The 17104-nt window shown below is 38.8% G+C and overlaps 1 protein-coding gene across 1 annotated transcript in view; it reads right to left on the bottom strand.

Moving 5' to 3' along the window:
• Zfpm2 (zinc finger protein, FOG family member 2) overlaps positions 1-17104 on the bottom strand; it is a 495880-nt gene that overhangs the window by 349240 nt on the left and 129536 nt on the right. Inside the window, exon 4 of the mRNA XM_042055712.1 lies at positions 1831-1963. Within this exon, the coding sequence (XP_041911646.1) occupies positions 1831-1963 (133 nt within the window). The remainder of the gene's footprint in view (positions 1-1830; positions 1964-17104) is intronic.

The raw sequence follows: 17104 nt of genomic DNA, 5'->3' as shown, positions 1-17104 counted from the left end.
TACCGGTAAGCCACAACCTTGTGGTGAATAGGGATTTAACAGAAATGGGTTAATCAAGATGTGAGAGTTAGCCAATAAGAGGCTCTAGATAATGGGCCAGTCAGTGTTTAAATGAATACAGTTTCTGTGTAATTATTTTGTGGCTAAGCTAGCCAGGTGGCGGGACACAGTCCACCGCTCCTTCTACTACATCTCTTGAGAAGCAATATGAATGTGTTCAGAACATATAAAAGAAAAAAATCAATTTATTGCATAGAGTCTGAGGAAAACATAGAGCTAGAAAAGAAAAATCAGTGCAGATACTTCCATCAGAAATATGGTATATGCTCAATATATAATTGTTTTTCTTCTTATTTTTTGTTTTATTTCTTGGTCAATAAAATTTGAATGTAACCAATTTCTCATCTTTTAATCACACCTCTTCTGAACCTGCATTGTTCAAGCAATTCTTTACCTGTGTGATTAGTTACTAATTGAACCTTCTGGTGGTTGGTAAATTATTGATATGTGCTTGAAATGACGCCTGAGTTTTGGCCAAATATGGAACTGAGGAGCAAACCTTGGCTCCCCGAATGAAACCAGCACCCCAGCAGCACTGGCATCAACTAGAAACTTGTAACAGAGTCAAACTAATCATCAAACTTCACCCTGGTCATCTCCTGGTCCCAGAACCTTCAACAATGTGACCAAAAATCTGTTTTAGGAAGCCCTATGGTAACCCTGATGAATGTTTACATTTGAGGACTAAACTGGAATACAAAGGCTTACCAGGAATTATTATGTATCAGAATATATACCTGAGCAGCAAGGAGTCCTGGCCAGATTATTCCTGTTCCCACTGCTCTTCATCCATTACTGCGAACCTTTATCATCATCAGGCCGGAGCACGAACCCAGCTAGGCCAGTGGGGTTTTGGAGCTCAGTGTCATGGCCAGCTTGCACTGTGAACCACCACACACAGCTCACAAAACTGCATGCTGTTACACCACCATTTTGGACCAAAGATTCAAAGCGAGGGCAAAGATAGAACTAGATTCCGTTTTTCACAAGTGAGGTGGCTTCCCAAGCCTGGAAAGCTGCCAATTTAGCGCTGTTTGCATCCGACACAGAAAATAATGATGGATATTATCTCTGAACCTGTACCGTCCTGCACATAGAGAGAGGGGAAAAAAATCCCTTACACTAAACAAAGCATTGGTATAGATCCCTCATATTGGCTAGATATGTTTTAAGTTAACTGTTTACTTTCAAAAGTGTAATTGTTATTTCCAATTTTTTTCATTCCTGGTAAATCCCTTTCATATTTGGAACACTACAAAATTAAATAAAATCTGATCTTCACTGGACGTCCAGTTGAAAGATATTACCAAAGTAACAGAGGCTGTGCAAGGAAGGTAAAGTAAAATAAAAACTTTCACACGCTCAACCTGCTCTAATTGTAACATGCCCTGGGACACACATCCACAGGACACTTCAGAACAAAGCACCCGGTGTTGTCATTAATAGCCATAAAGGTACTTGGATTCAGTACGTGAGAACATCTCAAGGGGCCCAGATAGCACTTGTCCATAAAACCTATCACACAACGACTTTTACTTTATGCCCGCACATTAAAGGTTGTCTGAAGACACCAGGCACTCGGAGGAGAAGCTGAATTTTTAAGAGGAGCCCCTGCTGTTTGGACACCTAGGAGGGCAGGGAGAGTACAGGCATAAGTCCACCCACATCGTCTAGCAGATGCAGCCTGGAGGAAGCCTCTAAGGACTCTCTTAAAACAGAAAATATCCCTTGCCTCTGCAACAAAGCCTAGGGCAGAATAAAAGCCAGTACCTTTCCAGGCAGGAGTTATAGGTTGAGTCAAAGGTGGCAAGCTCTCATAAATGAGCACTCCACTGGTAGCTTCAGGCACTCCAGCGCCTGTGTCATAAACCCTGGTCACCCTCCCTGCCACACTCACTTCTGACTGAAGCACACATTTGACAGCATGTGTGGAAAGAAACCTGGGCTTCGTAGTTAATGAGAGTCATCTCGTCTTCCTATCTGTAGGGGTAAACAGTGTGCTTACGATGCTCTGCTGAAAGTGTAAAGTTCTTCCTTCAGTGATTTCATAACGTCTGCTTGAAGAAGCCTAGGAAAGTTCTCATTTGCAGCTGCCCAAACACAATCACCTTTTCTCAATTAAAACCAATGGAATCCTCTCCCTTCCTCGAGGAGGTAAACCGTGCTGGAATGTTCGCTTCACCTGGCGTTAATACATACCACATCAGCAACAAGTTCAGGGAGGCTGTGCCCCCAGATCACTTCACCCTCATTGTTCGTGATGTGGCTCCTAGGCCTTGGGAACAGATTAACTCAGAACTTGAATTAGCAGAGAATTAACAGCTTCCTGTTTTCAGATATAAAGGGTGCTGCTTTCAGACGCTGCGGTGTGTTCAGGCGGCATTTGTTTTGATTCAGCTATTGGTTTTCACATTGTGTTTTTACTGCCTCGAGGCAGAGTGATGTAAGCTCTACACAGCGAAAAGCATCGGTGTTCCTTGTGTGTTGCTAATCTCTTCCTAGCTCAGATATTATTTTCCTGTCATTGTTTGGAAAGCCATTGCTTCAGACCTTACTGACTTCGTATACTTAAGGTACTTTCCTCTTGATTTTAAAATTACAAACAAGCAAACCCTACTTGCAAATGAGAAGGAAAAGTAAATTTGTGGTTTCCATTCACAGTTAGCTAAAACTTCCAATTCGATCCTCCCTGTAGATGTGAACTTTCTGACTGAAAAATAAAAATGATATAATACCTACCACACTACACCATGTACCCTGTTCCAGCCTTCTGCCTTGAAGTCAGTTTGACCTTTGATCATCTCTAGGGGAACATGGGAAAGGTGTGTGGAAGTTCTTACAGGGAGAGTCTGGTACCAAGGGATGGTCCTACTATTGTCGATGTTGGCTACAGCTTTCTCTCCATCTTTTACTAACGACATCAACTTTAGTATATGCTGAAGGTCTTAAAAGGTGGCCTTCTAAGGCCCACTCCCAAGCTTGAGCGATTCTGTGACAAACAACCATGAACAAGTACTTTGTTATGTGTTCCGGGTTATTCTAGAACAGACGACACGACAGGGCACAGATATCAGTCCTTTGAACCTGGGGGATGGAGGATGAAGCAGGCTGAGTTCTACAACAGGAAGGGAGGCCAGATAAAAGTAGCCATTGTTATCTTGTAAATTCTCAAGGTTGTTTTGTTTCTTTAGATTTTAATCTTTCTTGGTGGAGCACAGCCCGTCCTAATGTGGGAGACTGTGTATCCATCGATTAAAAACAAATGGCTTGTTATTTCTGTAGCATCATTTTCTGTGAGGTTGGCTTCTTGTTCAGAACAGATACGCAGTCTGGCGTGGCCTTGACATTGTACGCTGAGCTTCATACTCTGAACTTCAGAACTTTTCATGCACCATGTGGAGAACTATGAAGGAAAAGTGTGTGGGAATTCTCCCCCTCCCAGCTCCTCACACTTGCTGCGACACAAAGGAAGCAGCATAAAATTTAGATTGTGGAAAGCCTTACGTGAGTGGTTTGGGTTTTTATTTCAGTTTTTACATGAAACCAACTGGAGTAAATTTGAGTGGGAGTGGAGGAGATAGCAGGACAGTGTACCCCAACTTCTTATGAGCGCTGCTGCGGTGAGGGCTCTTAGTGTTCTCAGGAAATCGACTTAGACTCCACAGACCAACCGAAGCTTTCAGAAACTCCTTGAGAGAATCAAAATGTGTGCATAAAATGGACAGGAAGTGAGATACATGTTCACTTGCATGCTGTGGGGAAGGACTACAAGATCAAGAGAGAAGATCACTCAACCCACTGGCTAGACATGTCTTGTTTACATTTAGCACAACTCAAATTGGGCAGAGTTGTACAAAGTTTGGGGAAAAAACTTAATTACTGTATACAAGAAAAATATTACACAGTGAAAACCCAGGATAGAAAACTATATTTTGCTGAAGTTTAACAAAGCGATCTTTCCTATAACGTAACATTTTGTGTGTCTGGGATCATTGAAGAATAGATATTAAATAAATAAGGTGGCAATCACTAACAGACCCATTGAAATTAAGGAGAATTTGAACCAAGAGGAGAAAACTGAATAATGAACTTTTTAAAATCCTTTAGCTTATAAAATATAGGGCTAGGTGCCAGGCATGGTTCATGCATCAGTACCTCCAGCATTTCTGAGGTAAGGAAGAAGTATGCAGGTTCTAGGCCAGCCCTGGCTGCATAGTGAGACCCTGACTGAACAAAACCAAACCCTATTTTTCTGTAATAGAGAAGTGTTCTTCCAGAATTGTCATTTGAGTGAGTGATAGCACAGAGCTGCTCCTTCCAATTCCCATGAGCTGTCCGAAATAGCACCTCTTCCTTGGAAGCACAGGAGACTCTCTCAGTCTGGCAGGAGCCTGCTCACCCTTCAGTGGGTTCGATCCCCAAGGTATCTGCTGCAGACTACCCTAGTTTCTGCTATTTGAGGAGGAATCTAGGCCCCCAGCCAACACCCTGTGTCTATCATGTGAGCAGCCTGGACAACTGACCCTGCAATGCCAGGGCTTTGCCATCTCTGTCTCAGACAAGAGTCACCAGCAGCCAGGAAAGAACTGGAGGGGGTGACAGAGACCCTGTAGTCCACAGATGCTCTCCTTACAGCATGACAAATGCCTGTGACACTTCAGAACATTAAAAAAATATATTCTGTGACTACCTAGTAGTTTAAAGGTTATAAATAGAAGGGAGACGTTAGTACAAACATCGCTCTTGCGTTTCCCTCGTCAAAATATTTATTTTTAGAAAACAGCAATATTTTCAACAATCAGATTGTGGTTTTTAGGATAATTCTTAAAGATATTTTTCAAGTAAGCTAAGAATGTAATAGGAAAAAAATGATAAAAATTACAACAACCAAGTAGAATTACGGCAATAAACATTATTTTCTTATAGAGAGAAAGTTGATGATGCAGAAAAATTGAATTAGTGAGGTTGATGACAAACGGCAGGGAATAGCATGAAAGGCAGAGAAAACCATGAAAAGTAAGAGGGGGAGGGCTAGAGAGAAGAGAAGAGAGGGACAGCTGCAGCTGCCAATAATAGAGCAGGCCAAGCTTCAGTAAAGGAGTGCAATGCGTAGTTAGCATTATGACACTATAAAATATATTATATATATGCATAATACATATGTGTATATGTATATGTATTCATATGTAAAATGAAACTTCTAGATGTAAAAAAGGCCCTCTATTTTAGAGGATTGAAAACAACCAAAATCAATGCTAAGTTTATTTTTGTTTTATTTTCAAACAATAAGAGTATGGATCTTTTGTACCATTCAGTCTGTCTTTCTGTCCTCAAAACTACACAAATCTATGATTGTAAAGAAACATACAAGGAAAGCTACAGTAACAAGAGATAGACTACTAGATTCAGTTAAGCATAAAGTGTGTGTGTAACGTTGACAGAAACAGACTGGGAAACTATATTGGAAGATGCCAATTTCCTCACAAGATCCAAAGACGTTCTGCCATGAATCAGAGATGAATTATTAACCATCATGGAAAGCACAGCTTGTCTCAGAGAATACTTTCTAGGCAACACCAAAACTTGATATGCCCAAAAAGGAAATCTAAAAGTCAGGTTTAAATTCTACTAGAGTTAAAATAATAGAATATGAATAATAAATACAAAACAGTAATTTCATTTTAACATGGTTAATAAAGACAAATTAGATTAACAGAATGGATAACTTCAAATGAAAATGAGCCCCCAAACCTATTTTTCCCCTGACCAGGTATGGTATGCAAGGGGTATAATGGTCCATGCCTCTAAAACTGCAGTACTGAACAGGAAAAGAAAGGGTGACTAAGATCACAGTGTCATGGCTGGAGGGCTAGCACAAGGGTGAGTACCTAACCTCCAATCTCAAAGCCCAAGTTAAAGATGCTAGCCCAGATTGGTGGTGTGCACACCTTTAATCCCAGTACCCTGGAGGCAGAGGCAGTTTGAATCTCTGTTGCCTGTTCTACATTGTGAGTTCCAGAACCACAAAGGCTACAGAGTGAATCTGAGAGAAAGGGAGACAGAGAGGGGAAGAGAGAAGATGGCCAGGTGAATGTGATAGACTTGCAGTCCCAGCATTTGTGCTCTGGGGAGGTGGAGAAAGCAAATCCCTGGACTTCACTGGCCAATGAGCTCAGTCTAATATGGGAGCTCTGTCCTCTGACCACCATATCCATGTGCTCACACACATGTATATCCACACACACACACACACACACACACACACACACACACACATGCACACACACACGCACACATCCATATACACACACACACACAATCAAAATTTTAAGATCAAAATAATGTTGGACTTTTGAAAAACAAACAAACAAAAAAGAAGACAGCCTTGAGAATACAAATAATGAAATTTAAGAGTGAAATAAAAAACAAAAGTTGATCTTTATCAGATAAATGTTTTAAATGATGCAACTATTCTCAAATGGGTAAGGATTTATCATTCAACCCAAAAGAAGAAAAATGAAACATAAGAAGGCAAATAATGCTTCTACTTAAAAAAATTGAGCAAATGAAAGTTTGGCATTTTGATGGAAGACTGGGTAACAATACAATTGACAGCCACTATTATGAGCCACAGTGAACAAAGAAAAGGAGAAAAACTTGATCTCTGTAAACTATATGTCCTCTACCATTCTGTTTTTTATCCTTTCAGGAATTCATATAATATTTCTAAACACTGACCACATATTAGCAACTACAAACCTCAGCAGTCTTGAAAGAGAACAGTTTACAAACAATATGGTTTAATTAAAAATTATGTATAACTTGTATAACTTTAAATACCTTTGAATTTGTTCCTACAAATACCCTTTCTGATTTCGAGAGTTTGGGCTTCAAATTTTAGCATCCTCTAGCCTTCTGACTTCATAGCACTTAGGAGAGACACAATAGTGACCCCCTGAGAACTCAGGAGTGAGAGGAATGAGATGCCCCGAAGCCAAATTATGAACCGAGCTGGAGGTCATCCAAGGCACCAAACCCTCTGCTCTGTTAAGGTACTCCCAGAGCAGCAGATGTGGAACCCATGAAAACTGTAGAATTGGGGATATATAAGAGTTGATACTTTTTTTAACAGCTGAAAATTTGGAGCATTGGGTAGAGAAAACAGTGAAACAATTACATATACGGCTCAGAGAAGAGAGTAAAGCAGAATTATTATTTTTAAAAAACCTTATGCAACTGAACTTGAAATGATACTATGAAATGAAGATTTTTTAAAGTGGCATTATATCTTTAAAAATTTATTACAATGCTTTAAGTTAAAGAGGGTTGAAGAAATGATTAAGAACTTATTAAATAATCGTTAAATCCTTGGTGTAGTGCTAGGGTCTGGGACTTTCATCAATAATTAATGATTTCAAAAAACAAAACCCTAGGATTATTACACACATGCACACACCCAAAACACTCTCACACTCAAAAACACACACAAGTACACACATACACACACACCTAAACATACATACTTACACACAAAACACACACATGCACACATACATGCACACAAAAGCACACACGTGCACATACAACACACATACACTCACACATACATGCACACATACCCATCACACACACACACACACACGAGCACATTAAAAATCAGAACTTACACAAGACTAGAAGGAGATGCTGTGTTGGCATGTCTGCATAAAACACTTTTTCAGAAGTAGAAAGGAAGTATCGTAAGGATGGCAAGTGATTTGCAAATTGAACATGTCTTGTTCTCTGATTATAAAATTCCTTGCAGGATTTTTAGCAATCTGCGGAAAATGAGCTCTCCAGAGAGAACTGACCAGTTCTGTGATAGGAAGATGTTCCGAAACTCTGCTCTGTGAGCCAAGGTGGCCAAACGTGTGTGGCTATTCTGACATTTGAAAAAAAGTCTAATGAGATGAAATGCAGGATTGCAATTGTATTTAATTTTAATTAATTTAAATTTAAATATCCATTTGTAACTTGTGAGTACCAGGGTGCAATAAATCTGAACAGCATCCCAGACACTCAGGATAATAGTTTTAAATAAAAGTATGGTCTGAGTGATACATATAGGAAGCTCACATATTCCAACATGATGCTATCACAACAGGGGACACAGCTGCTAATACATGATAGGACACTAGGCAGTAGAACTCAACTAGCAATCAAGAAACTTCCTAAGAGGGAAGGGTTAATTAACTGAGGAAGTTGAAATAATCAGTTAGCAATTTAGGAAGAAAAATCAATTCAGAGTCTTATCTCAAGCATTATTTAAAAAAGAAATTTCAGATTGTCTCTCAGAAATTAACACAAAAGTAAACATGAGAAGCAAAATGGGTTATTAGTCATGCTTGTGGGTAGGAAATGATGTTTAAGCATAACAAAAGAAAGGCAGAGTGGTAAATAGATGCAAAAATACAGAAAACATGAATAATAAAAGATCATAAACCCAAGTGTGATTTCTAGACAACAAAAAGCAAAGCTAAGAGCACAGCATAAGAAGATTTCTCAAACAACTGAACCATCTGCAACTTGCTATATCATTATGTCATTAGGTGTCTCTACTGCAGCTTCTTGTGTAGACTATGCACAAGAAATAAAGGATTTAGAGTTACAGCTTGGGGGAACAGCAACGGAGCCATTACATGAACAGTATTCGCCTGTGCAACAGAGGGATATCCTAAAGGACTGGTTTGTTTGTTTATTTGTTGTCTTCTCTTCCCCCAATCACACATCAAATCTACCGCCAGCTCCCTAAAGTACTCCCCTGCCACATCATCAAGCTGACTTCTGTCACCATCTCTCCCTCTGGGAGTCCTACAAGGCTCTCTGGGTTTTGCCCAGCAAGCACACTAGCTTGCTAATCTCAGGTAGCTCTTCAGCTAAGCTCAATTTGTGCCATTTTAATTAATTAATTTCAGTTTTTGTAAATTTCTAAAAAAGTGAAAAGCATTCTAAAAATTTTTTTAGAATGCTTTACATATTTATTGGGAACAAATATTAAATAACTGCTATGACATTACTTCACTGACAAGCTATGAAATACTTTAAGAAAAATAAATGACATATTTTAATGAATTTATATAGAGATTTCCGAAAACCTGTTTATAATTTTGTGTTAGCAAATGCCTGCTAGTCCTTCACTGTGGCTCTACCAGTATTATTTTACTAACCTTAAGGAGTCATTTATCTTCTGACACCCTTTTTAGTTGTCTGTAAAATAATAATAACAATAATCCTTTGGGGAGGTTTTTTTTTAACTCTTTCATGTTTTGAGATTAATTTTAGAAGAAAACGGAAAGATGTATGCATTTTTCAGATAAAATGATGTTCTAGCTTGCTCCTCGGTTGCTGTGATAAGACACTTGACCAAAAGCAAGTGATGAGTGGAAAGGGTATATTTGGCTTACAGGTTTTGGTCCATCATCACGTCAAGTCAGGGAAAGGACTCAAGGTAGGTACCTGGAGGAAGGAGCTGAAGAGACGCAGTATTGCTTCCCCTGGCTCGCTCAGCTACCTACATCCTGCCCAGTGATGGTAACGCCCAAGTGAGCTAGACCTCTACATCGATGAGAAAACAAAAAAAATGCCCCCAAAGCTGTGCCCACAGGCACATGTGATGGAGGCATTCCTCACCAGTTTCCCTCTTCCAGGGATGTCTAGGCTTGTATCCAGGTGATGAGAATGATGATAAACAGGTCAGTGAGCATGATGTTTCTATAATAATATTAAATTAATAACAACAGTGAGAAACACCAATGGTTAATTCATATTTTCAACATGGAATGCTATCATGAAGCGTAATAATTAGGGCAATTTCACAATATCTTTCGAAAGCTGCAACATTGTTCATATCAGTAATTAACTCAACTTCAGTCTTCCTCTTCCAACAAGTACTTGGAGAAGACAGATCTGTATTGGCAAAGTTTATCAGTGGTTGTTCTTAGAGAGAGGCTTGAGAGTGTGGGAAGTCCTCCTGTATGTGTGTTGCTTTTATTGGTTAATGAATAAAGAAGCTCTTTAGGCCCAAGACAGGGCAAAATAAAGCAAAGTGGAAATTCCAAGCAGAGATAAGAGAAAAGAAGGTGGAGTCATGTAGCTGCTGAAGGGGAAAGAAGCCAGTTGCCAGTCAGAAACTTACCTTTAGGACACAACTTCATAGTGATTCACAGATTATTAGAAATGGGTTAATTTAACATGGAAGAGTTAGTTAATAAGAAGCCTAAGCTATTGGCCAGGCAGTGTTTTTATTAAAAAAGTTTCTGTGTGATTTTTCGGGTCAGGGTGACCAGGAATGAACGAGCAGTTGCTGCCTATAATATATTAATAGTATCACTGATTTCAAAAGCTGTAAACCCTAGTCATTAGTACAAGACAGTCTTTGGAAAAGTATTTTTAGAAGAAAATCAATGACAGGAATGTTCAAAACATATTAAATAAAGAAAAAAAACTATCCTCACATTGTTAGCACTGTTTTACCCGTAAAAAAAACTAAAAAAAAAAATTACGTTTGTCAAAGCTGAAGCCAATTATTCTCCCTAAATGAAAGTCCATGAGCATTTTAAGTACATGGACAGTGTGGTCTATATTTTTGCTATGTTTAGATTCATTTTCTCTTCTAATTGGCAAATTTTAAGAAACAGAAGTTGGAGAGTTTGTCCTGTGCTGATTTCTGGCTTCTTATCATGATGTGTCCCTCCTAGGTCAACAAATCCCATGTTTGACCTGTGAGGTTACGCCTGGTTGCCTGTCTTGTCATATCTCAGAGTTGCCATGGTGAATAGAACAACGTGGCTTGTCCCTGGCAGAGGAATGCACACTCACTTTCTCTTCTGTTATGTTGATTTTAGCAGTAGGCATCACGTCCTCAAAAGTAGGAAATGAAACTATCTCTTCCATGAGAAAAGAGAATTTTTTTTTTTTTTTTTTTGGTTTTTTTTTTTTTTTTTTTTTTTCGAGACAGGGTTTCCCTGTAGTTTCTAGAGCCTGTCCTGGAACTAGCTCTTGTAGACCAGGCTGGCCTCGAACTCAGAGATCCGCCTGCCTCTGCCTCCCAAGTGCTGGGATTAAAGGCGTGCGCCACCACCGCCCGGCGAGAAAAGAGAATTCTTAAGCCCATAACTTGCTGTATTGTATAAATCTGTGAATGCCACAGCAAACTACAGAAAGGCAATACAATGTGACATTTGAAGAAATCTTTGCTCTTGAGGACTTGAACTGCAGCATCAGAAAACAGGCTATTTGCAAGACTTAGAAGAGTAAAGCTGCCACAGTAACATTGTAAAAGTCTGCTTGAAACACGGAAGAACAACTACCAAAATCAAGTACAAAATCGTATGTTCGTTTACTATACAGTTAGAACTGAAAGTAACACCAAACAAATGCTCTGAAAAACATAAAAAAAAGACTTTTGCCAGTGGTCAATGTAAGCACTGTGGTAAAAACTATTGGCTCTAAAGGGGATAATTATTTTCTTCTTAGTGTTCGAAGAACACTTCATAAATAAAGCCATGTTCGTTAAGGGATATCATTTATAAAACGGGACACACTGAATCCCACGAATAGGGTTCTCCTCCCTATTAACCAACTTTCTACTTATCTATTCAAGGACATCGGTGCTTATGACTGATGACTGGTGCATGGATGGGTAGCGCTTACAGATAGGAGCTACGATGTGGAGGAGCGGAAGATTGGTTTGGAGGAGGGAAAATAAAAAAAAAAAAAACATTACAAAAGCGGGGTGGTAATGTTAAAAATGGTGGTCTGAGTAATTAGTTAGGATGGCATGTTTGTTCACAGTGTAAGTCAAAACAAGGTAGGAAAAGTTATTTCTTGAGTTGTAAATGATTAACAACAACATTTACATCTAAACAATTTCAATTGAAAATCACCTTATTGCAATATTTCTGGCAGTGTTTAAAAGTTGAATAGATACAGTAATACAGATTATGTGAGGCAGGGCACAAGAACACTTTCCACATCATATGAACAGGCCCAGCATCTACAGTCCCTGATCCACAATGATTAGCTCACATGAGTTGTACGCTCAGCATTTATAGATTTGTTAGATCACTAAAGCTGGTTGTACCATTACTGAACTTTGTTGGGGTATTCCTTATGGTCCTTGAAAAACAGCCAGGAGCAAACAAAGGATTCACAGTGACTGAAGGTGTTTGTGTCCTCCCACATCAGAAGATTAAGAGTCTCTTCCTGATGTCTGACCCTATCCACATCCCTTATTTCTTTTATCTAAGAAGGGTCTTATTTCCATTCCAATGTCTTTGCCTTCAAAGAGCCTTAGTTAATTCTTCACCCCCCCACACTCTGAATGGCAACCTGGAAATCTCCCTAAAGAAATATGTTAGCAATGGGGATCCTACTCATTTCCCACTTCAAGGACTCAGACTGAATAGGGCCAGTGTTCACTCCCACCGGGCCGGAGAATGGAAGGTACTCACAGCCCACCCAATGTAAAACAAGGGCATTCTTGTCAGGCTGCCTAGAAAAACTCGCCAACAAGAGCAACCTAGAAAGTATTCCAGTAGCCCAGGCTTGCACACATATCCAGATCTACGGGAAACCTTGGCCACACAGCAGAGTTCCGCTCCCCTCCTTCCCTCCTTCTTTCTGTTTTCATATCCTGGTCTTGCATTACCTTATACACTACAGTTCGGAGAAATATAGGTAAGCGCGAGCCAAGAAGTCATAGTAAAGTGAAAAAACATGGTGAATTAGGAAAATGGGAGAACATCAAAAATTCGTATCAGTAACGGAAATGCAATTGTGAAAAATCATTAGCTTCAAATACTTGAGCGCATGAAGCTTAAAAATCAGTGAGACACTTCACAACGTGAATCTCAGCAGCTCTAATAAGAGGTTATGCCTGTGTTTAAACCTTAGCTGTTTCCCTGATGAGCTGTCTGGCTTGTGAGTGCCGCAGAAATCTTAAGTGTCCATTTCTTGTCTGCAAAGTCAGGGTGATGGCCCACAGTCATTTCAATTATGTGTGTTCCCACATGTGATGAACTTACATGACGGCCGGCACAGTCTGACTATGCAAAGGTTGGTGGTGCGTTATGTCTGAAGTCCTCATAGGGAGCTTAGGAAAGATGTTAACCAGAACCCCATCGTGGGAGAGGGTGAGCAGAAGGTAGTTCAATCTGGGAGAAGCATACTTACTTGATGATGTCTTGAAATAAAACACTGCATACCTAAAAAGAGGAAATGACCCCACTTGAAGTCTTCCTGAAGTTACAGAGCCCCTTAGACATTGCTCATGAGGCGGTGAGCAAGCTTCTGTGGTTAAAAAGGATCAGATAAAATGTTTACCCTGCCATCTCTAGGGTGAGTGTTTAAATACTCTAAGAATTAAATTATCCCTTACTTATTGACAAGGATATAACAAAGGGGTTTCTAATTAGAGAGGACACATGGTCACACTAAAGATAAACCTTTGCTCCACAACAAATAAATAATAAATAAATAAACTTCCGTTTTAGATAAAAAGAATGCTGTCTCCAGTCTCTTTAGAGAAATGCTCAGAGAAAGTGCAAAACGGGAGGAGGCACAAATGTAAGGACCAGTGCAGACCAGACCAGCTGCTGCAGAGGGAGAATGCGGCTGAGCCCTGGGGATGTCTTTTCCACCAACTTTTGTTTCTGTGTCACGGAGATATGTAAAGACAGCAGTAGCCTGGACCATACCCAGTACAAACAAAGGAACGATGTCTTCCTTTCCTGAGCGCTCATTGACTTATGATTTCTACTGAATAACAAAGTTCTAGCTACAGACGCTACTCAGAGGCCACAGAAGGAAAAGGACCAGAAAAGAATTTAACATACACGAGTCCACAAAACTCCAAGCTCCTGCAGACTGACAAAAACAGAGGGGTCCCTTGTTTTGTGTTTCTCAACACGGCTTCATGAGGATAAACTGGTTTGAAAATGGCGAAGGCGTGAAAAATACTACTCAAAATTCAAATCATTTGATGCTGCACCTCTAATTTAGTTTTATTGCCTCAAGGGTGGAAAAGGCATGTTCTCCACTGTCTGGAGACGAGAGGCGGTGCCAAGGTGATGCTAATGGGATATCTGTGGCCAGAGCCCACACTCGAAGACATTCGTGTATGTTTCAGGATGGAATGTACCTGCTTTTGCAAAACAGCTCAGCAACATGCATCCACGAAAAAGGCAGAGCCGGACTCATTTGACATATGGTACCTACTAGGCCCTACAAGAATATAAAGTCTGGACTCTATTCTAGACAGTGGTCAATGTAGAACTGTCAAGGCAGTTTTGAAATTCCATTTCCAAGTACGATTAGGCGTTACCAAAACAAACAAGCAAACAAACAAACAAAAACCCGCAAGGGCAGAAAGGTGACGTAGTTTCAGAGTTATTGTGTGTGCCAATAAGGAGTAAGGAGTCATGCTATATAAAACACATTCCCTTAAAAAAAAAAGTTGCTTTCGGGAGAGGCACCACGTTTTTTCTTTTTCCTCACAGTCTTCTCAGAGCTTGAACATCTATCTCAGTATCATGAAACCACCTCAGAAGTACTCCAGATCTAATTGTGATAAACGACCCTCTTCAAATTAGAATGTTCCAGACTTAGAAATAACCATAGTTCTCACCGACCAAAAATGACTTTGATTAAATTACTATATCATCATATTTAAACTTTCACTAAGTTTATGAACCCATGTTCAAAGTCTCAAATAAATGTATACAATGATAAACAAACAAACAAACAGAAATAGCACCAATATGTCTCTCCAGAGTCTGAATTTCTTCAACTCAAGACTGTCCACCACGGCTTTGCCAAGGTCAGCTCCCCTTGACAGAACCCGAAGCAATTTATGTGTTTTTGTGTGTAAGACAGAGAAACAAAGCTGCCTCTTCTACAAGAAGGAACTTCCTTAACGATCAAGCCACAGTGTCAGGGCCTTCACCCTCATGCTGCTGAAGTGTTCTCAAATACTACAGGTTTATATACTTTAGCAAAATGTTTGAAAATTATCTTAAAAGACTATAGTTTCTTGCTTCTAGCAAATGCCACAGTTTTTTATTAGACGGATTTTTTATCTTAGCTTTACTCATATTCATATTGTCATATTTAACTCTGAGTATAGTGGTCTTAGCTCTTTGGTTCTTTTGTTTATTATAATCATTTTCTTCCTCCCTCTCCTTCTCTCCCTCCCTTCTTCGCCCTCCCTCCCTCTTTCTTTCTTTCTTTCTTTCTTTCTTTCTTTCTTTCTTTCTTTCTTTCTCTCTTTCTTGTTTTTAAGACTAGGTGTCATGTAGGCCAATCTGGGTTTGAACTTGCAATGAAGCCAAAGAAGATGTTGAATTTCAAATCTGCTCACAATACCTCCCAATTGTTAGGATTATGTAGCAATGCGCCACCAAGCTCTGTTTATGCGATGCTAACGCAGAAATTCATGGCTTTGTGTGTGCTTGCTAGGCAAAAATTCTACCAACTGAACTCATAGCTGTTCAGACTAGATTCATTATATATATATATATATATATATATATATATATATATATATATATTCTTTTATATAATTGTACATAATCCTTTCTTTTTTGGTTTCTTTTTGCTATTGTCATTTTGCTTTGTTTTTGATTGTTTTGTAAGAAACAGCTAATGGAAATCCATCCTCTTAACTTCCACCATTTGACTCTGCAGCTCATGTTGGATGAAGAAATTGCTGCATCTATTATTAATTCCTAATTCTAAGGCTTCAGACAGAACATGGATTTTAGTACTACGACCTACTATCTGACACTGCAAACTAACAAACTCAGTAAAAGAAAGACTAGAATTCACAAATCCTCATCTATAGGATGAAGTGGAAAAGAGCAAATCAACTCATAGGTTTACATGTTTCAGACATCTCTAGGGTTCCTATTTTATATTTGTATTTTTGTTTGACAGATTATTTTGCTGGAGAAATCAAAATATAATCTCACTGATCATACTTATAATTGATCATATATTTATGTATTCACTGATATTTTCTCTCAACTAGTCTATATATTATATATTATTGAACATACGACAATGCTAAAAATAATGTATTGCTATTTAATAGGTATAGAATTTTTGTTGAATGTTAATATGTTCTAGCAGGAGACAAGACAAAGAAATGTTACATTTTGCAAGTTACGTTTTGCCAATGATGTATGTACATAGTATTTATGGTATAATGGAAGTACAATGCAATTATTTCCCAGTATTTCATTTGAAACCTATAATTACTTTGACTAATTTAATGGTAGTAGTTGTAAGCCACTTTTGTAATTAAAAAGTAAGTTTAAAATAAATAGATAAAAGCTACGGACTTCAATTCCATTTTGTTAACCTTCCTGTCTACGGGAAAAGGTAAACTTTGAAGAGTATAGATTGGGTTAACTTCAAAGCCGGACTGACTCAGGCAAAATATGTTAATTTAATAATATTATACATACCCAAGCTCACAGACTCTACACTCTCCTTTTCAAGTAACTTAAAAGTTGGCCTACATCCAGGTTGTTCTCTTAATGTTTTGACAATGCATCAAATACTTTTACAGTTACACAAAATTGGATAAAACTCCAGTTTAGATATAAAAGTAAATGTATTAATAATGGTAAAAGTTTAAAGGAAATAGGCAAACATAAAATATAGAATACATGTGTAAAAACATTTAAATGAACATCATTGCTTTTAAAAAGGACATGTGCTCTTATGTAAGAGGCTATAAAATTAACCTCTGAGAATTTAGAAAATTTGAGCTACGACAAGCATATTTTTATTTTACTGGAGTTTTATGCTCCCATCCCGTAATGCTTTTATTTATTTTTCTATTGCGTGTTGTGCCCTGTAGCAATATTATTATACTGTAGAAGCACAAGAATCACATTCATAAGAAGAAGTATTGAGCCTTGGTATGAAATTCTGAAAATTCTTCCAAGCTTCAGAAGTGCATTCCTGGACCTCTAGCCTGCACTAACAGAACATAGCCTAT

This window comes from Arvicola amphibius, chromosome 9 (genome assembly GCF_903992535.2).
Source record: "Arvicola amphibius chromosome 9, mArvAmp1.2, whole genome shotgun sequence".
Taxonomy (NCBI): Eukaryota; Metazoa; Chordata; class Mammalia; order Rodentia; family Cricetidae; genus Arvicola; species Arvicola amphibius.
The sequence above is the reverse complement of the archived record's forward strand: the minus strand, read 5'-3'. Positions and strand labels throughout refer to the sequence as shown.